This window comes from Halichoerus grypus, chromosome 4 (genome assembly GCF_964656455.1).
Source record: "Halichoerus grypus chromosome 4, mHalGry1.hap1.1, whole genome shotgun sequence".
NCBI classification, from domain to species: Eukaryota; Metazoa; Chordata; class Mammalia; order Carnivora; family Phocidae; genus Halichoerus; species Halichoerus grypus.
Genome location: NC_135715.1, coordinates 123,909,107 through 123,934,759, shown reverse-complemented (window position 1 = coordinate 123,934,759; position 25,653 = coordinate 123,909,107). Strand labels below are relative to the sequence as shown.

At 39.4% G+C, this 25,653-nt stretch overlaps 1 protein-coding gene across 2 annotated transcripts in view; it reads left to right on the top strand.

The window, feature by feature from the left end:
• The first annotated feature begins 243 nt into the window (after nt 1–243).
• Nucleotides 244–25,653, top strand: part of LY75 (lymphocyte antigen 75) — a 125,150-nt gene continuing 99,740 nt past the window's right edge. The window contains exons 1-8 of one of the 2 annotated variants that reach the window (XM_036118523.2): nt 244–404; nt 6,239–6,610; nt 12,634–12,804; nt 15,899–16,063; nt 20,012–20,122; nt 21,256–21,399; nt 23,640–23,831; nt 24,922–25,079. In XM_036118523.2, the coding sequence (XP_035974416.2) occupies nt 311–404; nt 6,239–6,610; nt 12,634–12,804; nt 15,899–16,063; nt 20,012–20,122; nt 21,256–21,399; nt 23,640–23,831; nt 24,922–25,079 (1,407 nt within the window). In that variant the 5' untranslated portion in view covers nt 244–310. The remainder of the gene's footprint in view (nt 405–6,238; nt 6,611–12,633; nt 12,805–15,898; nt 16,064–20,011; nt 20,123–21,255; nt 21,400–23,639; nt 23,832–24,921; nt 25,080–25,653) is intronic. The other variant, XM_036118524.2, reaches the window with a different exon arrangement.

The following is a 25,653-nucleotide window of genomic DNA, read 5'->3' as shown; positions in this document are numbered from 1 at the left end:
GAAGAAAAGGCGGGAGCCAGGACCCCCAAGCCCAGTAGTCTGCGAGACACTGCTCTCTCGCTCCACGCGCACTTCCCGCCTCCGGGAGGGTCGGTCCTCCAGAAGGTGAGCCTAACTCTCAGCTCGCGGTCTTCCCGCCATCAATTCCACGCCCTTGCCCCGCCCCACCTCGCCTGATTGGCCGAGGGCGGAGGGGGCGTGGCCGGACCCCCCAGGGAGGCTGGCGGCAAAAGCGCAGGCTGGGCGCATCAGGACGGGTGGGTGCCGCGTGCGCCTGAGGATCCGGTTGGACTGCTTGGGCCGGCTCAGGATGAGGACGCGCTGGGCGACCCTTCGCCGCGCGGCGGAGCTCCTCGTGCTACTCCTCAGGTGCTTCGGTCTGGCGGAGCCCTCTGGCCGCACAGGTAACCGCGGGTGCGCCAGCCCACCGGCGGCTAGGGCCCTCGACGTTGTCAGGTCTGCCGGCTTTCCTCGGTTCGGGTTAGGGCTGCGCTCCGGGTCTCGTCAACTCTGCTTGCCTCGGGGGTCTGGAACCGAAGAAGTGAGCCAGCCGAAGGGGAGGTCTGAGTAGAAGGGACTCCATGGCCCTCGGGCGCCGGGTGGAGGGCGGGGTGGGGCGTGGAGTAGCAGAGCCTTTCTCTTGCTAAAGAAGAGGCCACCTTAGAGAAGAGGCACAGTCTTCTGCGCCCGTCCCCCTCCCCCCCCCCCCCCCCCCCGTCCTCTCGCTTCTAATATCTTGCTTCCCTGGAGTAAAAGGCTCCTCAGCACTCCCCAAACTCCATCCAGCCCATCTCGCCCCTCCTTCGCCTCTTGGTCACCTTGGCCACTCAGTGTCTAGAGGAACTGTCTACCCACAGCGCCAAGGATGATTAATGATTGCCCGACTTGGCTGCACGATAGCCAAAGGTGCAAGTCAAAAAGGAAGTCCGGTTAAGCTATGTCTCCTAAAGTAACCATGATGGTAATTCCGTTATGATGCCCTCCCCAAAAGCCTTGAGCAGCGATCCTTTCTTCTAATGAATGGGTGTATCAGCTCCAAAACACTCCCTCGAGGCTGAGGGCCGCATGTTGAAGGTCTGGTCGCTTGCCCAGGGACCTCCTTCCTGCCTCTAACTGCGGAAGCAGGACCAGGAATAGACTCCCTTCGATGGTGATGCTCTGGGTAGTGCCAGCCTCACCATACCCCCTGGCAGCAACCGGAGTTTGCTTTTACTTTCTTTTTGCCTTGGCAAAAGGTTCCCTGAGGACTTTCTTAGTTGTGCTGCATAGTGGGCAGTCAGTGAACCATCACCACCTACCACTTCTGTTAATTTGCCTGTATGAGGAAGTAAAAGATGGGCAAGGAAGTTTTTTGAAAACTGTAGGTTCCAACCCTTGTGGCTCTTCTTTTCTTGTGGCAGCTAAACTAAGTTACTGCCAGATTTAGACTTTTTTCAGAGAGTGATGGGAAGAAGCTTCCCGGAGTGTGAATAACATCATCCTATCTACATCAAGGACCTTTTATTTTATTTTTTATTTTTTTAAAGATTTTATTTATTTATCTGACAGAGAGAGACACAGCGAGAGAGGGAACACAAGCAGGGGGAGTGGGAGAGGGAGAAGCGATGCGGGACTCGATCCCAGGACCCTGGGATCATGACCTGAGCCGAAGGCAGTCGCTTAACCGACTGAGCCACCCAGGCGCCCCCAACAAGGACCTTTTAGTGAATACTGATCTGATTCACCCTTCTCCATTCTTCTTTGACCCTCCCTGGTGGAAACTCCCAAAAGTCCTTTACTGGCTGTGAGAATTCTATTCCACCTGCCCCACAATCCAGGGAGAGAAATTTCATTGCCATAACTAACTACAGTCAAAACACACTAACCTTTCAATCACTGAAGTCTTGGTTTCCGTCTACTTCTGCTTTAGTCTTACTGTTTTGTCTCCCCCACGGAATTCCAGATTGCCTTAATTTTTGCATTCTCTACAATCCCTGGCCTTTCTCATCAACCAAAACCAAAGAGCACCAGCTTAACTCCATTTTCCCTGCACTAGGTCCTCACATCCTCATAGGTATTTGTTTTCCTGCATCCTTCCTCATGCTTAGCGGCTGTTCTGGCCAGCTTACACTCACCCTCAGACCACACTTGTGGTCCCATAAAGGGAAGCACTGGAATTTTGAAACCCCAGCCATTTGAGTAACTTGTTTGGCAGTGTGTCAGCTTCACAATGCTGGTAATGGCATGCACTCTGTCACATGTATGCAGCTAGGTTTGTGCAGATGGTCTGGGTTGCTCAGGTGCTGAAGGAGTTCCTCTGTGTCCTTGGGGAAATGCCAATGCTTATTTACTTTTTTGCCTCCTTGGAGAGCTAACAGCTTGAAGTAAACCAATCCTTCTGAGACTCTTGAGGTTCTCACCGGCCCATACCACCCAATCTGACCCCAAAGCTTTCTGACTCCTAGCAGACTGTCATGGACCCAAGGTCACTTCAGGACCTGTTTTTGAACTGGCAAACCCAGACTTCTGATTCTTTCCTACTCCACCTGTACACTCCGCACATGTGGTGATGACCACAAGATGCTTAACATTGTGAGCTGTAGAAGTTCCCCTGAAACCAAAAATGCTGCAGTCTTCATCCTTCTGCCTCCATCTCCCCCTCCATTTGTCTGTGATCATAAAATGTTGATGTCCAGCTTCTCTTTGGAATGTGCAAAGCTCTCTGGTTTAAGTAAGACAAAGGTTACCTAATGATTAGGCAATAGGAGATGGTTTTCCTTTGATGAATGTGGCATACTAAAAATTCATTTTCAATATATGATAATGCTACTTAGTTATTTCCTCTCAGACACCACTAGAATGTTTATATAAAATGAAGCATATAAAAATTGCTACTAGGGATGATGAGGCTTCTTTTCATCAACCTCTGCCTTTTAGATTTGCCCAAATATTGTGTGTGGAAGTAAACATTAAAATTCCATTTAGGACCAATGTAAGGTAACATGAGCAAGATACAGCATAAGGTTGTCAATAAAGAATCTGTTTTTAAGTTGCTCTGTAATTACCTTTTCAAAGTGTAATACCTTTCTGAAATATTTTATATACCCTTATTTAACAAATTTTCCTTAAAAAGGAATTATTTTCAGGGCGCCTGGGTGGCTCAGTTGGTTGGGCGACTGCCTTCGGCTCAGGTCATGATCCTGGAGTCCCTGGATCGAGTCCCGCATCGGGCTCCCTGCTCGTCAGGGAGTCTCCTTCTCCCTCTGACCCTCCCCCCTCTCATGTGCTCTCTCTCATTCTCTCTCTCTCAAATAAATAAATAAAATCTTTAAAAAAAAAAAAAAAGGAATTATTTTCAGTCCTTCCCACTCTTCAGTCAACCATCCCAATAGGGTCACAAGACTGAGGCAGACTGAACAGCTTCTGCTAAGGGTACGGAAAATATGGGGAAACATCATGAGAAGACAAGACGCTCCCTACCTTATGTATTATGTATGAATGCTTACACATACATTATGTATGAAGGCTAATGGCAAGTTTCCTTAAATCATATCAATAATTAATGTTTGTGCTAAGTGACCACTATAGATGTCAAACATTGATTATACATACTTAGTTAAAAGACAGATTTAGAATAAGGCAAGTATTTATGACCATAGATGTTGCAATTAGGTAAGTTTGGCAACTCTTCTTTAACATACCTTCTCCATGCTACTCCACATCTCTCCTGTAGTCTTTCAGAGTTTCTACAAGCTTGTTAAGTCTATGGGTGTCCTAGAAGTAACACATAGAGTAAATGGGAAAGGAAAAAATTTTTTTTTCTCTTCCAAAGAGTATTTGTAAAGCATCACTGTTACCTAAGTGCCCATGCCTGATACTAATAGGATTAGAATGACCTAAAATGCTACTAGCATTAGCAGGGCATAATAAAGTTGTGGACATCTGTTCAAGAATAATATGCAATGAACTTAGCAAAGACTGGTAAAACCTACAAGGCTAAGAAAACTGTTATCTTGTGTAAGCATAGGATGTTAGTACTGAAAGTGGCTTAGATATCTTATATTGTCTCTGCTTTCATCTTACGTTTGGAGATACAGAGACCCTGGGGAGATTAAGCGACTTCCCCAAGGTCTCCCAGCTAACTGGTAGCTGAGGTAGGTCTTCAATCTAGGACCTCTAACTCCTTATTCCACTGCTTGTTCCACTATACTAACAGCTGTGGTAACCTATTGGATTCTGCAAAGGCAACTTGAGAAGTCCAGAACTCCAAACTGCAAATGTAACAAAGCTACTGCTAGTCCAGTTCACCTATCTGGGTTCAAGGGGCACAGAGCAAAGTGCCCAAGAAAGAGAGCAATGAGACCACAGGGCAAGGGAGGGGAAGGTTCCAGCAAGGGTGGTGGATGCCTATTCTCCTGCAGAAGCAGACTTCTTTTTTCCTGCAGAAATTGCTGATACTTTGGAGTGCAAGATTTTTTTGGAGAAGTGAGAGAGAATAGTTTGGGAAAGAGAGAATAGTTTGAAAGACCCTTGTGGGTCTGAGTGGATATTGAATATGTAGGAGGACATTGGAGAAACTGTGAGTGATAATCTAAGATAGTATGTTTTCCTTTTTATGTTAACTGTCCTCCCAAATGGTGTCCATAAAGTAGAGAATGGCAGAGAGATGTCAAAGAAGGAAGAGTGAGGGATGAAAGCTATGACAAAGACACCTAACTGCAGTCCTGTGTCATATTTTAAAATACAAATGTGAAAGCAAAAGTAGCTTAATGTTTTACAGGATTTTGTGGTGGTTCCTATTGTTTCTCTTCTTGCTACTGCTGCTGCTTAAAACAAAAAATTCTCTTTAAAGTTCAAGCTGAAACGTGACTTGATTTTATAGTTATTATTTACATGATGAAATTTCCTCTCAAGTCCTTGGTATGAGAATTTTTAACTCTGAAAGCCTGTGAATTATTATTAGAAAAGGTATTTAGCACTAGTAAAATTAGCAATTGTGAAGCTGGCATCAAAATGAAAGTGCCTTTTGGGAACTAAAGTTTTACAGGTCCTTCTGCTGAACCCTTTGGTTTATTGACAATGATTGTTTAAATTTGTCTAAAATATTTCAGTTTTACTCTCATCAACATGAACTTTTGTGCTATAACTTCAAAAATTTTTCTTTGTAAAAGCACAGGCCAAATTGTTCGATTGTAGTTTGTTGTAACAGATGTGAATCCTGTTCCACAAGCTCAGGTGTGCAAGAAACAATGCATTACTTTATTTTTATAAAATCAAAATAAATTTTATTCTGAAGTCCCATTCCACCAAGTTAACAGAACTTCAGTTTCTGTCATCACTGAGGTCTCCCTAATTCATGAGAAACTGCAGGGAAATATTCAGGGAGGTCCCTCCTTTAACCTTCAGCTTACACTCGTTGCTTCTGAGTTTCCCACTATCCAAACCTACTGGGTGTTGAATTCTGTATCTCAGGTGATTTCTGGAGCTCAGGTTCAACCTCCCTAGGTGATCCACACAGTCAGCAGCACCCGCCCAACCCCTCCCCACGGGCTTCCCATCACGTTCCTGAAGGTGCTATGGTAGAGCAGACCACAGCTCTCTCCTATCCTCAGAATCCAGACCTTCATTTCCTCTCATCCCTTTACCCCACTATTCTACTTCTGCCCCCTCAGAAGTCTCCCCATCTCCTCTGAGACATGGAAATGCCATGTAATAATTTACCCTGCCATAATAGGTAAAGTATAAGCAAGACAGAACTGTGGTCCTGAATAGGTTCAGGATATTTTTCATTGACCACCTGTCTAAGGAAGATGAAAACTAAGGAGCTTCTTCATCTCATTAAATAAAGGGGGGGGGTGTGATATTTCATGGAATAACAATAACAAATATACATACTCTTCTAAGTGCTTTATGGGTATGAGCTCATTTTAACCTAACATCTTCCATATGAAGTACTATTTTACAAAGGAGGAAACTGAGGCATAGTGGTTAAATAACTTGCCCTGATCACATGGGTAATAAGTAGCAGAGGCAGACTATGAACCCTGGCAGACTGGCTCATGCTCTTAACACACACTATACTGCCTCTCTGGCTACCACTGTCCTCTGACCTTGTGTAGTGCATTGCAGTTTATAGAGGTTGGAGGGTGGGAATAGTCCAATGGTGCTCAGACTCTCCTCAGCAAGCAGGGGCCAAGGCACACTGACCACACAGTTCAGAATTCTGAAATGTCTTCCTTGACTGTCTGTCTTGACTCAGGCAATGATCCATTCACTATCGTCAATGAAAACATGGGCAAGTGCATCAAGCCATTGAATGACTGGATAGTAGCAACAGACTGTGATGGAAGTAGGGACATGTTATGGAAGTGGGTGTCCCAGCATCGACTCTTTCATTTGCAATCCCAGAAGTGCCTTGGGCTAGATATTACCAAACCCACAGATTCCTTGAGAATGTTCAACTGTGACTCCAGTGCCTTACTCTGGTGGAAATGTGAGCACCACTCTCTGTATGGAGCTGCCCAGTACAGACTGGCTCTGAAGAATGGACATGCTGTAGCAAGTACAAATTCATCTGATGTCTGGAAGAAAGGAGGTACAGAGGAAAACCTCTGTGACCAGCCTTATCATGGTGAGTATTGGAGAGGGACTTTGAGTCATTTGCTGTTGTGTTCGGTAAATGTGACATCGAACATGCACAACTGACCACAAATAAAGTCATGCATTGGTAAGGGCAATGAGCTAGCATTCCCAATTCCAGGCACTGTGCATTATCATTGAGCTACATATGCCTTAACATGGTGAGTATTGGAGAGGGACTTTGAGTCATTTGCCGTTGTGTTTGGTAAATGTGACATTGAACATGCACAACTGACCACAAAGTCATGCACTGGTAAGGGCAGTGAGCTAGCATTCAATTCCAGGCACTGTGCATTATCATTGAGCTACGTATGCCTTACCATGGTGAGTATTGGAGAGGGACTTTGAGTCATTTGCCGTTGTGTTTGGTAAATGTGACATTGAACATGCACAACTGACCACAAAGTCATGCACTGGTAAGGGCAGTGAGCTAGCATTCAATTCCAGGCACTGTGCATTATCATTGAGCTACCTATGTGAAATTGGTGCTACTTTTCCCCTTTTACAGGTAAGGCTAGAAGGGGTTGGGTGCCTTGTCAGAGGTCACACAGTCACTCTGTAGTAAACCTGGGATCTGGGATCTGGAATCTCTATGATACATGAGCATATGTATTTCCTATGATTACATTCTGAACTCCAGAGGAAAGGAAACATTAGAGTAACAGGAAATCCTTCATACAGGATGAAATTCAAATGACCTAATAAAATCAAACCTATTCTAAGTTTAAAAAGAAGAAAAAAGAAAAAGAAAAAGAAAGGAAATACATTTCTCCTTGTCTACAGATTTTTATGTAATGGAAAAACTTTAAGACCTTGTGTGAGTTCATTTTTATTTTTGGCATGGCTGTCACACTTTGATGTTTGTGTTTATGATTTTAAGAGTGGACTTTTTCCTCAATTGCTTTAAAAAATAAGTACAGTTGACCCTTGAACAATGTGAAGGTTAGGGGAACTGCCCCCCATGCAGTTAAAAATTTGACTCACCCCAAACTTAACTACTAATAGCCTACTGTTAACTGGAAGCCTTACTGACAACGTAAACAGTTGGTTAACATGTATTTTGTATGCTATATATATTACATACTGTGGTCTTACAATAAGGTAAGCTAGAGAAAAGAAAATGCTATTAAGAAAATCATAAGGAGGGGCTCCTGGGTGGCTCAGTTGGTTAAGTGTCCAACTCTTGGTTTCAGCTCAGGTCATGATCTCTTGGTAGTGAGACGGAGGCCTAGGTCAGGCTCTGCTTTGAGCATGGAAGTTGCTTAAGATTCTCTCTCTCCCTCTCCCTCAGCCCTTCCCCCACTCAAGTGTGTGCATGTGTGTGCTCTCTCCCTCTCTCTCAAAAAAAAAAATTATAAGGAATAGAAAATACATTTACAGTACTGTACCGTATTTATCGAAAAAACCCACATATAAGTGGACCCTTGCAGTTCAAACCCATGTTATTTGAGTGTCAACTGTATATGAATATTGCCTGTGAGGGAGCTGATCATGAACTTTGTTCTGGGTCTAGAAACTAGATTATAACAAATTTCCAAGTTTAAAAAGAATGAGTCAGTCGGGGCGCCTGGGTGGCTCAGCTGGTTAAGTGTCCAATTCTTGATCTCATCTCAGGTCTTGATCTCGGAGTCATGAGTTCAAGCCCCACACTGGGCTCCACGAGTTGGGCTCCATGCTGGGCGGGGAGCCTACTTAAAAAAAAAAAAAAAGAATGAGTAGGTGTAATTAGTTATCACCCAAACAAATCTTTTTTATCATGTTGCTCTAAATTACATCAAATGTTGATATATAAACATAGATTTAATCGTCTCTAAGTCTTAACTATTATCTCACCTTTGCTCTTCTTTGTAAATTTACTTAGCTTTACAGAGATTTTTCTTTTCTCTCAAAGCTCAATTAAGCTAAATTTGGCCCCTTAGTCTTTCAGTTATCTGCACAAATTCCTCTCCTATAGTAACTATTTCTGTTTCCTATTGAAGATGCATGCATCCATTTCTAAGATGTGAGGTTCTACTCTTATGGGAAAGTATTAGATTAGAGAATTAGAGATGGGGATTTCCTTTTCTTTAATCCTCAGTCCTTGAGTAGTTGAACAAGTTTGTTTTTGCTAGCCAGCTTCTTCCCATATATACAATGGAATATTACGCAGCCGTCAAAAAGAATGAAATCTTGCCATTTGCAATGACATGGATGGAACTAGAATGTATTATGCTAAACAAAATAAGTCAGTCAGAGAAATATTACCATATGGTTTCACTCATACGTGGAATTTAAGAAACAAAACAGATGAACATAGGGGAAGGGAAGGAAAAATAAGATAAAAACAGAGTGGGAGGCAAACCATAAGAGATTCTTAACTATAAGGAAAAAACTGAGGGTTGCTGGAGGGAAGGTGAATGGGGGGTTGGGGTAAATGGGTGATGGGCATTAAAGGGGGTATTTGCTGTAATGAGCACTGGGTGTTAAAGGCAAGTGATGAAACTAAATTCTACTTCTGAAACTAATGATACACTATATGTTAACTAACTTGAATTTAAATAAAACCTAAAAAGAAAAAAAAAAAGACCAATTACTTTCTGGATACCACTTAATGGCAAGTTTAAATTTTGCCCTTTGAAAATCTTTCTCTAACTTGGCAGCTAAGAGAGAACATGGAATGAAAGGAAAATGCCTTTTGAACTGGATTTGACTTGTTTCATTGTATTTGTTCAAAGATCAGAAAGGATAATTTTCTTGGCAGGGCTCTCCCTGTCTCCTGCCCCAAGTTCTTTTGAGGGATATAGTTGTAATTGTAAATTCCTTCAGTCCCCCAAATTTCAGTCTAACTGGTTTTCTTTGTAATCCCATGGTTTTTATTTTATGCATTTGTAATATTCTCCTGAGAAGGGGACCTGCTCATTTCACACAGCTGCCAAAATGATCAGTAACACAAAAAAGTTTAAGAACCCACCTAGGGTACCACCCCAGAGAGAGCTTAAACAGTGCCTCCAGCAAGAGCCCACAGGCATAAAGTATTTCCTGATCTTACCAGATACAATATTTGGAACACTGAATTTTCAAAGAAGAAATTTAGAGATTTCTGAGAAAAGGCTCCCATAGCTCTGACTCATCGCCACATACCTCAAGTTTTAATTTGCACAGAAGCCAGGGTCAAACCTGCCTCCTCCATTCCTTTCCAGGTGATTGGTACCATCTAAGTCGTATATGTCAGAAATCTACAAGTCACCCTAGAGTGTCCTGCTTTCCTCTCTCACCATTTAAATTTAATCACATATTAAGTCCTGGAAGTTTTACTCTTTTAAATTTATGTAGTCCCTTCCTCTTCTTAGATTAGAGACTACTGTCTGAAGTTCAGGACTTTATCTGGGACTGCTATGTCAGACTCCCCATATTGGTTCCTGCCCTACCTTTTGTCTAGCTTTATAGAGATAAGAAGGATAAGATACTTGAGTCCCAAAAGAGTGAAGTCCAAGGTTACCCAGCTTGTTAGAGCAAGGCTACCATTCAAAACCATGATTGAATTCCCCAAATATAGCTTTTTTTATTTCTCCCTTGGTTTTTGCTCTATAAATTTTTTTTATAAATTTTTTTACGTCTAATATAAGAAAAATTATTTGTCATTATGTCCTGGGTTGCCTTTCTCTCCAACCCCCACTCTGTGTGAGTCATGTTCATCTGAGAGAAAACTTTAGTTGTATAAATGTTATGAATGAATTGCTTTCGACTAGCATTCAGATATGCATTTATATCAATCATTAAGATATCTTGAGCTCACTCGCACTCTTCAAATTTTGAATATTTGGCAAATCCAGAGGAAAATGACTGAACTGTCTACATTTTGAACAACTCTTAGGAGCCTGCCAAACTCTTTAACCACTGAAGCTATTTTGCCTCAATGAAGAAATTAATGTTCGTTTTCCATGTAAGTGATTCAAATCACAAATTTGTACCTATTGCAGAATATGCTGTTGTTTTAAGAGTGCTATCATCATAAATTCACACAGAAGATTCTTCTCAGGAAAAGCCTGTCTCTCTAGAGAAACACATGGGATTTAAGAGGTCCAGTAGCAGTGAAGAATGTGTGAGAATAAAACTCTTCCTGAATAGTTAGCATAATTTAGCTGCTACTGATGTGGTGGTTGTTATATGCTTATCATTCTTCAAAGTATGTTGTGAATAGGAGAGCTTTTTAATTGAAGCCCAGCTTTGAGCTATGAAACATAACTTGAAACCTGAGAAGGCAGCCATTAAAGTCACAAGGTGTCCTTAACATGTCAAGGACTCTAATGAGAGAGCCAGTTCTCATCTCTGTCACTTACAGTTTATTGAATGTCTTACTTAACCACACTGCAAAAATGGGGATTTCACAAAAAAGTGTAATACTTGCCCTATTAATCTCACAGGTTTACAGTAAAGAGGAAGTTTTATTTTATTTTTTTAATTTTATTATGTTATGTTAATAACCATACATTACATCATTAGTTTTTGATGTAGTGTTCCATGATTCATTGTTTGCGTATAACACCCAGTGCTCCATTCAATAAGTGCCCTCTTTAATACCCATCACCAGGCTAACCCATCCCCCCACCCCCCTCCCCTCTAGAACCCTCAGTTTGTTTCTCAGAGTCCATAGTCTCTCATGGTTCGTCTCCCCCTCCGATTTCCCCCCTTCATTTTTCCCTTCCTACTATCTTTTTCTTTCTTTCTTTTTTTTTTTTTTTTTTACATATAATGTATTATTTGTTTCAGAGGTACAGGTCTGTGATTCAACAGTCTTACACAATTCACAGCACTCGCCATAGCACATACCTTCCCCAATGTCCATCACCCAGCCACCCCATCCCTCCCACGCCCCACCACTCCAGCAACCCTCAGTTTGTTTCCTGAGATTAAGAATTCCTCGTATCAGTGAGATCATATGATACATGTCTTTCTCTGATTGACTTATTTCTTAAGCACACTTTTAAGCAAATCTGTGAGACATTTTAATGGACCCTAATAGCCTGATAAAGGGTGATAAGATCTGACTATTATGCTTTACCCAATAGCCATTATTTGATATGATAATGACCTTGGTTTTAAACAAATTAAGGATATGGATAAAGGTAACCAAAATAATTACACAGTTAGCTGTTCTAATAAAACACCTTTCCAAGAGAACTGTTATCTGCAAAAGTATTGAGCACTTCCTTTAGTATTTCTAAGGATACTTTGAGGTCGGAATAATTTTTTCTGTTCCTCTCCACGTACCAGGGGAAATTATTAAAATGAAAAACTAGTTCTGCTACATCGCTGGCCACCAGCTAGTCCCATGACTGCCCAGCTAAAGCTGGTTCTTTTATAACCTGAATTACCATGCCCTGCTTCTCTCCAAGAACCTTCTCAGAGATCCAGCTGTTGTTTCCCCCACTTCTTGAGATGCACAATCTCAATTCTACCACCAATCAGTGAACAATGGGGCTATGTGTCCATCTGTCTAACTAGAGTTGGTTCCAAAGTCCACACCCACCCTCAGTGATTCCAAGGTATTTTTCTGGCCCCAGTCTTACTAAAGAAAATAAAATAGAATGTAAATTTAGTCTCATGCAGGGCACTCCTTCTGGTGAAGTTCTCTGCCACCCATGGTAATCAGTTGATCCCTGCTGAATCAAGCCAGGATCGTTTAGCTCTTCATCACACCACAATAAATGAAGCTTTACATGGATTATCTCATTGAATCCTCTTGAACAAACCTATAAGCTAGATACGATTATTCCTAATTAACAAATATAGAAACTGAGGCTAATAAAAGTTGGAGAGCTTGCCCACAGTCCCACAGTTGAGCCAGCATTCAAGTTCAGAGCTGAATGCTGCATCCATGCTCTGAATTTTCACACTGTGCAGCCTACTTACATACTATATTCTCTTAAGTGAAAACAGCAATCTTTCTCTCACAGAAAATTTAGGAATTGGTTAACTGAAGGTGATTGTCCAGTTTTTAACTTTCCTTTCCTCTACTTCCTCCCCACACCACAGAGATATATACCAGCGGTGGGAACTCCTATGGAAGACCTTGTGAATTTCCATTCTTAGTTAATGGGACCTGGCATCATGAGTGCATTTTTGATGAAAATTATGGTGGGCCATGGTGTGCAACCACCTTAAATTATGAATATGATCAAAAGTGGGGCATCTGCTTAAAACCAGGTATGTATGGGCTAGCAGGCTTTATATATGAAAAGAAAATGGATACCATTTATGTGAGACCAAAGGAAGAAGGAAGAGTCTGAGATAACTCAAAAATGACCGCAACAAATATTATCCTAGAGAAGGTATGTATTTGAAGAGAGAAAAGGAAGTAATGTGTAGCTATGAACTTGCTTTCAGAAGTAGGCCAAGGAAAGAACCAAGAGAAGATGGTGCCATGGAAGACAAAGGAGGAGGGAATGTTCTATAGCACAGATGCCTCAGGAAGAGGAAGTGGAAAAGGCATGAGCAGTTAGGAAATTGCTGCTGACCTTTGCTACAGCAGTTTCAAAAGACCAGTGGTCATAGAAGCCAGGTTATAGTGGACTGAAGTGTGAACAAGAAGTAGAGAAAGCCTCTTAAGTTTTATGGAATAGAAAAAGAGCAAGGATGGTGGTTTTGGGGGGTAGATAGGTTGAAGAAAAACTGTTAGGGTGGTAGAGACTTAAGTATATTTATGGCCTAAAGCAAAGAGGGACCAAAGAGACCTATATCCCTGGTCCTCTCAAAATTAGTGACACTGTTCTCCTGCCATTTCTTTATGTTGGGCAGAGCATTTTTTCTAATTGCTTCTTACTAGAAGCAAACTACTCAGGGTGTGCTAAAGAATTCACTGTTCTTTAGAAAGAGAGAGAGACCAACGTAGCAGTTGCATCATGATCTGGTATATAACAGACATATTTTCTTACCAGTCAGGTGGGAGTTACAGGTCATAGTACCTGACAAGTGATAAGTGCTCCAGATTAATTGGGCAATAGTTTGGAAGAGTGTCTAATAAAGAGAAAGGGAAAAGCTCCAGACCTGGGTAATAATTAATACTTATAGGGCCCTGCCGAGTGTCAAGTACTATTCTAAGCACTCAAACTATATTAACCCATTCAATCCTCACACAACCCTCTAAGGTAGGTACTAATTATCCCCATTATACAGATGAGCAAAGTGAGGTGCGGGGGAGTTATATCATTTGCCTAAGATCACATAGCTAATACATTTTAGAGCTAGGATTCAAATCTAGGAAATCCAGTTCTGAAGTCCTTGACCCAAACAAATACACTATAATGCCTCATTCAGTAGCCAACCTGGTGGTATTACTAATGCTGATGCCTCCTTAAGGGAAGCTGAGCTTCAAAATGAAGAGTTTTAAGCAACTAGAAGAGGTTATACTGAGCCAATGGTTCTGCAGCAGAATCACTTGGAAAGTATGTTAGAACAAAGATTTCTGGGGGCCAACCTCCAGAAATTATAATTTGGTAGATTTGGAGTGAGGCCCAAGAATTTGCAGTTCAGTGAGCTCCCAGGTGATGCTGATGATGCTGGTCTGGGGACCACACTTTGAGAATTTACTGTTCTCAGTAGAGGCACAGGCTTTTCAATACTCAGAACCTACTGAAAGATAAAAGCCAATATTTGCTTCAGCTACAGTTGGTATCAGGCAGAGTTTGGTCAACTAGTCACTGATTTCATTTAAACCTCACTATAGTCTGGATCCAAAATTTTAGATGTGAAAGGGAGCTTAGAGGTTATCCAGTTGCAAACCCTCATTTCTCAGGTGAGGGGCAGCAGATGCAAATTGATGACATGGCCTGTCAGGGTCAGAACACATTTGTATGGAGTCTGGTGGAGATTCCAGAATTCCTGACCCTCATTCCCCAGTGTACTTATTCCACTCTACCTTGCTTCCTTGACTGTCATTAGTCTCAGTATCTTTAGCTTCCTTTGGGTGGTGGGGGTGAGAATGGGAGTATTCATATACCTCTCAGAGTTATTTTTAGGGAAGAAGCAAGACTGTGAGTTTCTCAAAACCAAGGATGGCTAAACCATGTACATTATATTTTATAGCAAACATACTGCCATCCCACTGGAAGCTTCTGGATTTACAGGCATAAGGCCCCAGGGATAATAAGGAAACTTTAGGCGATGTACTTGCAAATCCACGTATTTTGTTTTCATCGAATGTCACATCCACCTCAGTTGCTATTTAGGCCATTCGAAAGTGGCTGAAGAAGCAGTGTATGCCATTCAGAAGATCAAGACCAGATTTAGGGACCAGTGCTCTGATTATAGCTCTGCCACAGACACTTCTAGATCTTTATTCCCATCTGTGAAATGAGAGCATTAGACAAGATGATCTCAATGGGCCCTTCCAGCTTGAAAGGCCATGAGTCTAACATGTGATGGGTGACTGGTTATTGTAGGCCCTTTGGAAAACTCCCTGAGTGGAACCTGGGACACACTTGGCACAGTCTATATTGGGTTTCCTCTTCTAGAGAGTACATGGGAGTCTCTAAGTATATTTTTGAACCAGTTGTGTCAAGACCTATATATCTCATCTAAGAAATAATTTGAAGGGTCTTTGTCTGAAGTTATACTTGCTTTTTAGATTTTTGTTAAAGAAAATAATATGCACATTATACAATGAACATGTATGTCTGTATACATATGCACACGTATGTCTACATAGACATCTGCAATATTGGTTATATAATATTATGTGTCATATATTAAATCATCTGTTAAAACATTAAGGAGAAATTTAGATTGAGTTTTTCAAATAAGGTAGTCACTTGGGTTCTAAGTCTTGGTGTTTAAGCAGCATGTCTGCACACACACACACACACACACACACACACACACACACACACAGTGGTTTCACTGCAGGCTGTAGGCAAACCCCTCTGCAGTCTGCCACCGTCTTCAAGTGAGCTTGTTTTCCATCAGCTCAGGAGTTTGACAATGTGAACACATTTGAAGACTCCTACATTTCAGCAGAGGGCAGGCATGGGCTAAAATATGGCATTATAATTGATAGGGGATAAAGGGAGAGTAGAGGATAGGAGAGTTGAAGCTTTATAATCAACCAAAGTCATTTAGTTCCCATGACTTCAATTTCTTTGTGTAACCAAAGGATCAAAATATGGTCTAGTCGAACAATAAGCTTCAATTTTAGTGTATCCTAAGAGTATGGAAAATGAATTGCAATATTGGTAAGCATTGTTAGTAATATAAAACATTATGCCCTTACTTTATGATCACTAATATATCTTTTTATCAACAGAAAATGGCTGTGAAGATAATTGGGAAAAGAATGAGCAGATTGGAAGTTGCTACCAATTTAATACTCAGGCAGCTCTTTCTTGGAAGGAAGCTTATGTTTCGTGTCAGAATCAAGGAGCTGACTTACTGAGCATCGGCAATGCTGCTGAATTAACTTATCTTAAAGGTAAGTTTGCATGTGGTAGAGCAAATTGCTGGGATTGTAAAGATGCCATCTGTCTACCTCTATTTTCATATCCAGGTATGTTGTTTGGTATATATATTTTTCTATCTTCTCTTTAATGTCAACACTGAAGCCCACAGGCAGAAAGGTATGAATATAATCCTATTCTATCCATTGAAAATGCATTTCATGTTTGAGACTGAAAAGAGGGTAATGTTCAGAAAATGGAATGAGGTAGTGGGATTAAACTGCTACCCTAAGCCTAACTGACAAGATTTCTTAAAAGGTGAACATTAAACTCTTTGAACATTGAAAAGTAGAGAAATTAAGGAAGGTGACGAAGATGGCTGAGTCATACCAGAGGCCTCAGGGAAAGGTCCTTGTGTTGAGTAGAGGATGCCATCCTCAAAGGCAAGGAGAGGACTAAGAAAATCTAAAAGTGGATTTAATCAATGGACACATTGAGTGGATAGGATTTTGTTTTATTTTGTTTGTGTGGTGATGGTGGGAATTCTTAAATTTTTAATTATGAAAACATATATACAGAAATAGAAAATAACCTGAAAGAAACCTGTGTAACCACCACCCTGACTTTACACACTCTTTATACACTTAACATTTTGTCATATTGCTTTGCATTGATTGATTCCCTGCTTCCCTCCCTTTAAAGAAATACAATGATTTTGTTCTTTATTTTTTGTTTTAAGATGTTATTTATTTATTTGACAGAGAGAGACACAGCGAGAGAGGGAACACAAGCAGGGGGAGTGGAAGAGGGAGAAGCAGGCTTCCCATGGAGCAGGGAGCCTGATGCCGGGCTCCATCCCAGGACCCTGGGATCATGACCCGAGCCAAAGGCAGATGCTTAACCCACTGAGCCACCCAGGCGCCCCAAAATAAAATATTAACAGAGTTAAAGCTCCATGTCCATCTCTCAAAATAACCATTCTTTGAGTACTTTTACAACATATATATGTCTAAATACTGTATATGTTTTCATTATACTATTGTTCTGTTTTTAAATGATACAAATGCTTATTTGCCCATATGTAAGTTTATCCATTGTCATCTGCTGCTGTAAAGTATTGCATTGTATGAATAAACCACAACTTATCCATTCTCCTATTGAGAAACAGGTTATTTTCAGCTTTTCCTATTGCAAGGAACATCCTCATATGTGCCTCAGGGGGCAGACATGTATGAGAGTTTCTCTAGAATAGGAATTGCTGAGTCATGGGGCACACATCTCTTCACCTCTAACCAAAAATTCTGAATTGCTTTCCAAAGGATCTGCATTCATTTACACCTCCATTAGCACCTGGTGTTATCAGACTTAGTTGGCCAAAGTGATGAATGTGAAATGGTATTTCATTTTTCTTTTATATTTTACTGATAATTCATGTGGTTTTGTGTCTCGTGTTTATTAGGCATTCAGGTTTTCAGTTTATAATCTGCCAGTTGATATCCCTTGCCTATTTTCTATTGAGTTGTTTGGCTTTTTCTTATTAATGTGTTATAGTTCTTTACATATACTTATCTTTTCTTGTAGGATTACAAATATATTTTCCTAGTCTTTGGTCTTTTTACATTTGTTGCTTCTTATCATTTAAAAATATGTTAGTTTTAATTTGGTCAGTCAATCTTTTCCTTAATGTTTTGTGCTTATTTATATTACTTAGCAAATTCTTTCTTAGCCCTAATATGATAAACATATCCTCTCATTTTTCTTCCAAAAGTTTATAATTTTGCTTTTCATATTTATATCCATAATCCATCTGGAATAAAATTTCTAGAGATGGGAATCTAATTTATCTTTCTCTGCATGGATGTCAGTTGACCAAGCACTATTTATTTCACATTTTTCCCTCAGATTTGTTATGCCACCTCTAATAAGTATAAACTCCCCTTTTACATGTGGGTTATTTCTAGGCTCTCCATCCTATTCCTTTGGTCTACTTGTCTGTCTGTGTGTCTATTCCACACTGTTTTAATTATGCCAGCTGCATAGTATATATGGATGAGCAAGTCCTCTCATATTTTTTCTTGAATTGCATTGGCTTTTTTTAAATCACTTAATCTTTTCTATAAATTTAAGGATCACCTTATTAATCTCAATGAAAAACTTTATTGGGACTTTGGAATTGCATTGAATTATAGATTAATTAAAGAGGCACTGCCGTCACTATATTATTAAGTCTTCTCATCCATGAAAATGGTATGCCTTTCTACTTATTTGTGACATCTTTTATGAATTCAGTAAAATTGTATATCTTTTTTGGGGGGGGATTAATTCTTCTTTTTTATTATTATTTTATGTTAATCACCATACATTACATCATTAGTTTTTGATGTAGTGTTCCATGATTCATTGTTTGCATATAACACCCAGTGCTCCATTCAGTACGTGCCCTCTTTAATACCCATCACCAGGCTTACCCATCCCCCCACCCCCCTCCCCTCTAGAACCCTCAGTTTGTTTCTCAGAGTCCATAGTCTCTCATGGTTCATCTCCCCCACCGATTTCCCCCCCTTCACTTCTCCCTTCCTACTATCTTCTTTTTTTTTTTTTTTAACACATAATGTATTATTTGTTTCAGAGGTACAGGTCTGTGATTCAACAGTCTCACACAATTCACAGCGCTCACCATAGCACATACCCTCACCAATGTCTATCACCCAGCCACCCCATCCCTCCCACCCCCCACCATTCCAGCAACCCTCAGTTTGTTTCCTAAGATTAAGAATTCCTCATATCAGTGAGATCATATGATACATGTCTTTCTCTGATTGACTTATTTCGCTCAGCATAATACCCTCCAGTTCCATCCATGTCGTTGCAAATGGCAAGATTTTATTCCTTTTGATGGCTGCATAATATTCCATTGTATATATACACCACATCTTCTTTATCCATTCATCTGTCAATGGACATCTTGGCTCTTTCCATAGTTTGGCTTTTGTGGACATTGCTGCTATAAACATCGGGGTGCACATACCCCTTCGGATCACTACATTTCTATCTTTATCCATCAGAGTATTGCACATTTTTTACTAGAAAGTTTATAAACAGAAAGTTTTTATTTTATTTTTTAAAAGTTAAGAAACCCAGGGCACCTGGGTGGCTCAGTTGGTTGAGTGATCAACTTTTGATTTTGACTCAGGTCGTGATCTTAGGGTTGTGGGCTTGAGCCCCACATCAGGCTCCACCCTCAGTGGGGTATCTGCCTTTCTCCCCCTCCTTCTACCCCTCCCCCCACCCTTGCTTTCTCTCTCTAAAATAAATAAATAAATCTTTTTTAAAAATCAAGAAACCCAAGTTATTGAGTCTCTGATGATTTGACAATGATGTTTCAGACTGAGGACTAAATGCTTTTCAGACATTATCTTATTTAATACCATATAACAACGCTATGAGGTATAGGTATTTTTATTATGCTCACTTGGCAGATGAGGAATGTGAGGATCAGAGAGGAAATGTAACTTGCACCCACAAGTAATTAGCAGAGCCAAAATTTGAACACAATCAGTCTGACTTGAAAACAAGTTTATCCTGCATGTATGTGCATTTACTTTTTATAAGATTAGTAAGTTCTTTAAAGGAAGAGGTGGGTTTCATGGGTTGTTTTTTTCCCTTTTGCACAAAACTCTAAGCATTTTTTCTATATATAAAACAAATACCTATTGACTAATTCAGATAAATCCTATCACCCTGTTTTATAATAAATATAAATATTTGGTAAATTCAAACTATGAGTAAAACCCTAATATCTCCAGATAAATAATTTAATCATCATTACAGCCTCATAAGACAAGTATTTTTATGAAACTGGATAGATTCCTGACTTACAATCAAGGCCTTCAGATATTTTTGCTATTAGTAGAAACTGAAGTCTGACTTAGATAATAATTTAGGTAATTTTGTCACTTGTTAAAATTATATGATTCTTACAGAAAAAGAAGGCATTCCAAGAATTTTCTGGATTGGCTTAAATCAACTATACTCTGCTAGAGGCTGGGAATGGTCAGACCACAAGCCATTAAACTTTCTCAACTGGGACCCAGGTAACTGCTCCCTCCTCCACCTACTATGCACAGAGCAAAAGCTTCAAAAAAGTAAATAAACAAAAGCATCCCACTCACTGATAGCTTATAAAAATTTCAAATCTTGACAACTGTTATTATGGTTACTTCTCCAAAGAATTTTTTCCCCTAATTCCTTCTTTACTGTGATACCATTATAGACAAGTTGAACCATATCATGGATAACTGAGCATTTGTCTCTAACCTTTACGGCAACCCTACATTTTTAAGTAACAGCAGAATAAACCCCATCACATGGCCTAGAAGCTGTTCTGTGTCCCTCAGGTGACTTGACGTGTCTATGACTAACCTGTGTTGTTTCATCTGCAGCTCAAATCCATACAGAAATATGTTCTCATTTTAAAACTCTTAGGGTCTTGTACGGTAGTCCTCAAGTACTAACAACATAATGGCTGTATTTTATTACACAAATGAATACCTTAAAGAAAATTTTATAGTGAATAAAACAAACAAAATCCTACTTAGCCAAAAGATTTTTCTCCCCAAAAGAAGTTTAGATACCTTTTTTAAAAAAATAAAATCTTGGGCTTCTGACAAATGTAGAACCTAAGAGTTAACACTAGCTTCAGTACGAAAGTATCCTGTACACATAAAAGAAAAATGGGTTAAGTGCAATAAAATACCAATAGGTCATTTTAGTTTAATGAAACTTCATTATTAGTGAATAAATTCTCTATTATCTCAGTAAATAAAATCTTTACAGATAATTTAACTTTTAATTCAAGGTCTTAAGGGCATTACAGAATCATAAATTAGAATATTTATTATATAGAGTAGAAGATTAAGAGCTACCGTCTGCAGAGTATGATATGGAAATTGATTGGGGACAGAGGTTTGTTTTTGATTTTTGGTTTTGTTTTTTAAGTTGACTATACTGTGTCATAGTATTTGGCCTTGGATCCTGTATTTTAGAAGGAAGACATATTTAAGCACATGGGTGTTCATTGAGGCTTATACATCTCAATTTAATAGAAGGTTTAACTATTTTATGAGTTCCAATAAAAGCAGAAAATTAAGAATACAAATTATTTTTCTAACCACCACTGTGGGCCTAACCTTCTCTTTCTAATTCTTTGAAAATTCTACCGTTTAAGATATGCCTAGTGCACCTATGATAATAGGCGGATCCAGCTGTGCGAGAATGGATGCCATGTCTGGTCTATGGCAGAGTTTTTCCTGTGAAGCTCAATTGCCCTATATTTGCAAGAAACCATTAAATAACACAGTGGAGTTAACAGGTATCTTTTTCATTTCCTTGTGCAAGTAGGTCTTAAAATTATAGTTTTGTGAAGTCAAGTAGATCCATTTCAGATATCTAATTCTACCTTTCCTTCACCTGTTCCTGCCAATGCCAAAAACTACTTCATTTTGACCCTGTGGTTGGCTATTATTAACTTTATATGTGTAAAGCTTTGGTTTGGTATATCCTCATAAGAAGGCAGAGGTATTCTAGGTAAGAAATACGTTTCTGTTCACAGGTGGCTCTTTTTTCTTTGGAACAGTGGTGCTCAGAGTATGGTTCCTAGACCAAGAGTATCAGTATCACCTGTACCTGTTTGAAATACAAATTCTTAGGACCCCCCCACCCCCAAGACTTACTGAATCAAAAGTTCTGCGGGCCCCAACAATCTGCGTTTTAAGAAGCCTTCCTGGAGATGCTGATGCACACTCAGGTTTTATGTATGACCTGCCTCTGTGAAAAGTAGAAAACGATGGATGGGGGAACTCTTCCAGGATTTCCAGTTCCTGCCCCATGATGCCCACCTCTGCTCTGTCCTTCTTTGCCAGGCTGCTTCTTTAGGTTGTTGTGTTGATAAATCAGGTAGAAAAGGGGAGGTGCAGAAGGACAAAACGTGTACAAGGAGGGTTTGTTTTTTTTTCAAGGGATTTCAGGGATAAGAGAAACATGGAACAGTTGAAGTTTCTGAGGTGCAGAGAAACTTCAGAAGCCTTTGAAGGAATAAGAAGAGGGCCCTTACTATCTTGCACAAGCCCCACCACATACATGGTATTTGATTAAATCCTCCTGAATAAGAAAAACTATTACTCAAAACTGGGAGGGAAAAAAAGGAGGTTTTAAAATGTCTTGTTTAAAGAATGTTGGGGAAGGGAATGAAATTTCTTATCCATATAGGAGCATAAAGCTATTTTTTAAGACTAAAAAATAAATATATAGAATAAAGATTGTCAGGAGATGTTTTATTAAAATATAGGGGGAAATGAACATTCATCTTCCAAGTTGATTCAAACCAAATTTAGTCCACACAACAAAAAGCATAATAGAAAAGACAGCACAGATGAAAATAAACCAGGGTGACTGATGATAGATCAAATAAATATGCTGTAGTAGCAATTATTAAGTAAATCATGATGTTTCCACATGATCGAGTAATATGCATTTATTAAAATAACTGTGCCAACAGGAAAATACAAGAGCAGAGCAAAATGATATGCCTACTTCTCATTTTAATCTTGTAAAAATATGTATTCATAGAGACAAAGACTAGAATAGGAAAATGTTTGTTCTAAGTTCAATTATGGGTATTTTTTCCTCTGTTCCTTTATCATAATTGTAAAATAATAATAATAATAGCAGCAAGTGCTATTTCAGAAACTTAAAATTGAGTTATCTTGCAAGTGTGAGAAGCTAACTGGACCTGAATTTTATCTTTAAACGAAGAATAAACTGTCCGCATTTTTAAGATGCTGTGTTTTCATGCAACAGACATTCCAAACAGTTCAGAATCCATGAAGTCTGAGTAATTGACTTAATTTCTAATTCTATTAAGGAAGGATAGAAGTATTTTGTGTGGTTTTATACCTCAGTCTTTTTCTCCAGTCTTTCTTGACCATCATCTGAGTGAGTTTTAACATGGTCAAAACAAAAAATCACTAATTGCATGAGGATGTAGGTCTACGAGCGGGAAGGAAAGAAGAGGTCCAGAGAGGTCCTGTGCCCTTTCCCTTGAATTGCTATCTTCTCTTTCATGTGGAGTTTATAAATGTTTTACTCTATTCCTTAAATCTCTGTCCTTTGTCCAATGGTAGGCATAAATGCACATCCCCTGCTAATCTGACCATACATGAAAGGAGGCTGGACTTCATAACCTCTCAAAGTCAGAGATTGGAGGGGAACTTAACAAATCCCCATACCAAGGAAGATTGGTCAGCAACTGGCTTACCCCACACAATTCTCCTGTCTATTAGGACTAAGGGCAATCCCTCCTCAAATAGTCGGAGCCTAATCATGTAGCACATTTGTATCACATTACAGTCATATCATTATCTTTACCCCTGCAGTCATTCTTATGATGTTATGTAGAATGAAGCAACACATAAATTCATGTCCCTGTACTATTTGACATCCCATTCCCCAGTTTTCCAGCATCTTGATGATTTAAGAAGGAAGAATTTGCAATGTTATTGATTCAAAATAGATGTATCTTTACTGGAATATAAATAGCTGCTTTTCCTGCAGATGTTTGGACATATTTAGATACACACTGTGATGCAGGCTGGCTGTCAAATAATGGTTTTTGCTATCTGCTGGTAAATGAAAGTGATTCCTGGGATAAGGCACATACAAAATGCAAAGCCTTGAGCAGCGATCTCATCAGCATTCATTCTTTAGCAGATGTGGAGGTGGTTGTCACAAAACTCCATAATGGTGGTAAGTTTTTAAAACATCCTATTTGAGAGGTTTAAAACATTCTAAAGTACCCCTATTTTTAGACTCTTGGTGGGAATGAAAGCTTACAATTTGATTCTTACAGATCAGCACTGTCCAATAGCATTTTCCGTGATGATGGAACTGTTCTATAATCTGTGCTGTCCAGTACAGCTGCCACCAGCCATTTGTGGCTTGTGAACACTTGCAATGTAACTGAGGAACTGATCTTTACTTTTATTTAATTTTAATTAATTTACAAATAGCCACATGTAGCTAATAGCTGCCAATTTGACAGTATAGCCAGTGATTGAATAATTTCCCTCTTCTCATAAACTACGTGCTATTTAAGTTGCTCCAGATGCTTAAGTGATGATTATTTCATGATTATTTCACTTTTGTAATTATTTAAAGGCTAAAGACTGAAGAACAAAAATACACTAGACAGGCTGTATTATATCCTCCTCCTAGGATTCACTAATAGTAATAGCTAATAATAGACACCTATTCTGTGTCAGCATGGTGTTAATTGTTTCCCCTGGGAGGGCAGCATCATCATCCTAGGGCAGGGATGGACATCAGTCCTATTCTAACTGGAGTATCTATGATTGTATTTGTAGAATTTCATTGCAGTTTTCCCCTGCTGTCCAAAAGGAGACTGTTCTTATGAAACCTTTCATAAACCAAAATGGCATAAAAACAAAGAAGCAAACACCATTTTGTAAAAGCAAAAATCCACCTCAGATTTCTTTCACTTAGTGAAAACAGGCAGTAAAAGTGAAGTGGCAGAAAGAGCTTTCGGATAGCAGAGGAAACCTGTATAACCCATAAAGCAAGGTTTATCTAAATCAGATAGCAGGAACACCTAACCTACAGATCACAGTGTGGCTTTTCCACTGTGTACTCTGACTGCATAAGTACCCTGAAACCCCTTGACTCCTGGCCTGCCTAAATTATCAATATTTTCATAGATTAATTACAGATACCATGGAGGCTCCTAAAACCCCATTATCAGAATGTAAAATCAGTAACAATATACATATTGAAGTATGTAATTGAGTAAAACCAAATAAATAAAATATTTTTCTTTTAGATGCCAAAGAAGAAATATGGATAGGTCTTAAGAACAAAAATGTACCAAGTTTATTTCAGTGGTCTGATGGTACTGAAGTTACTCTAACATATTGGAATAAGAATGAGCCAAATGTTCCCTACAATAAGACTCCCAACTGCGTTTCCTATTTAGGAAAGGTAGGAAACTTCCTGTGGCTTATTTATATTCTTATTGTATACCAAATAATATTAAGATGATTTTGGTTGGGATATTTGTGTTTAAGCCTAGAAAGAAAATAAAAGGTCATAGCCCTGTAGATTGTCTTTCTGGAAGCTACTGGAAAAAAGATGTAAATAAAACAATGACTAAGTAAGCAATCCACTTCCTGTCTGAGAGTATCTGCTCTGGTCTGAAACACATGAAGGAAATCCCGTTAGAACTCAATTCTTCTGCCAGATTGGTTCTAATAAGCTGCTTTCTCTCTGGACCATCAGTATATTTAACATATAACCACAACTTAAGGGAAAAATCCCATCTTCTGAATTCATGTTCAGATTTTTATATTAATCTTAATTTGAGAAGTGAAAAAATATTTTTATTTAAAAATTAGGTCCAGGGGCGCCTGGCTGGCTTAGTCAGTGGAGCATGCAACTCTTGATCTCCAGTTTAAGAGTTCAAGCCCCACATTGGGTGTAGAGATTACTTAAAAAAAGAAAATCTTTAAAAATTAATTAATTAATTAAAAATTAAGTCTAATGTTTTTCAGAGAAC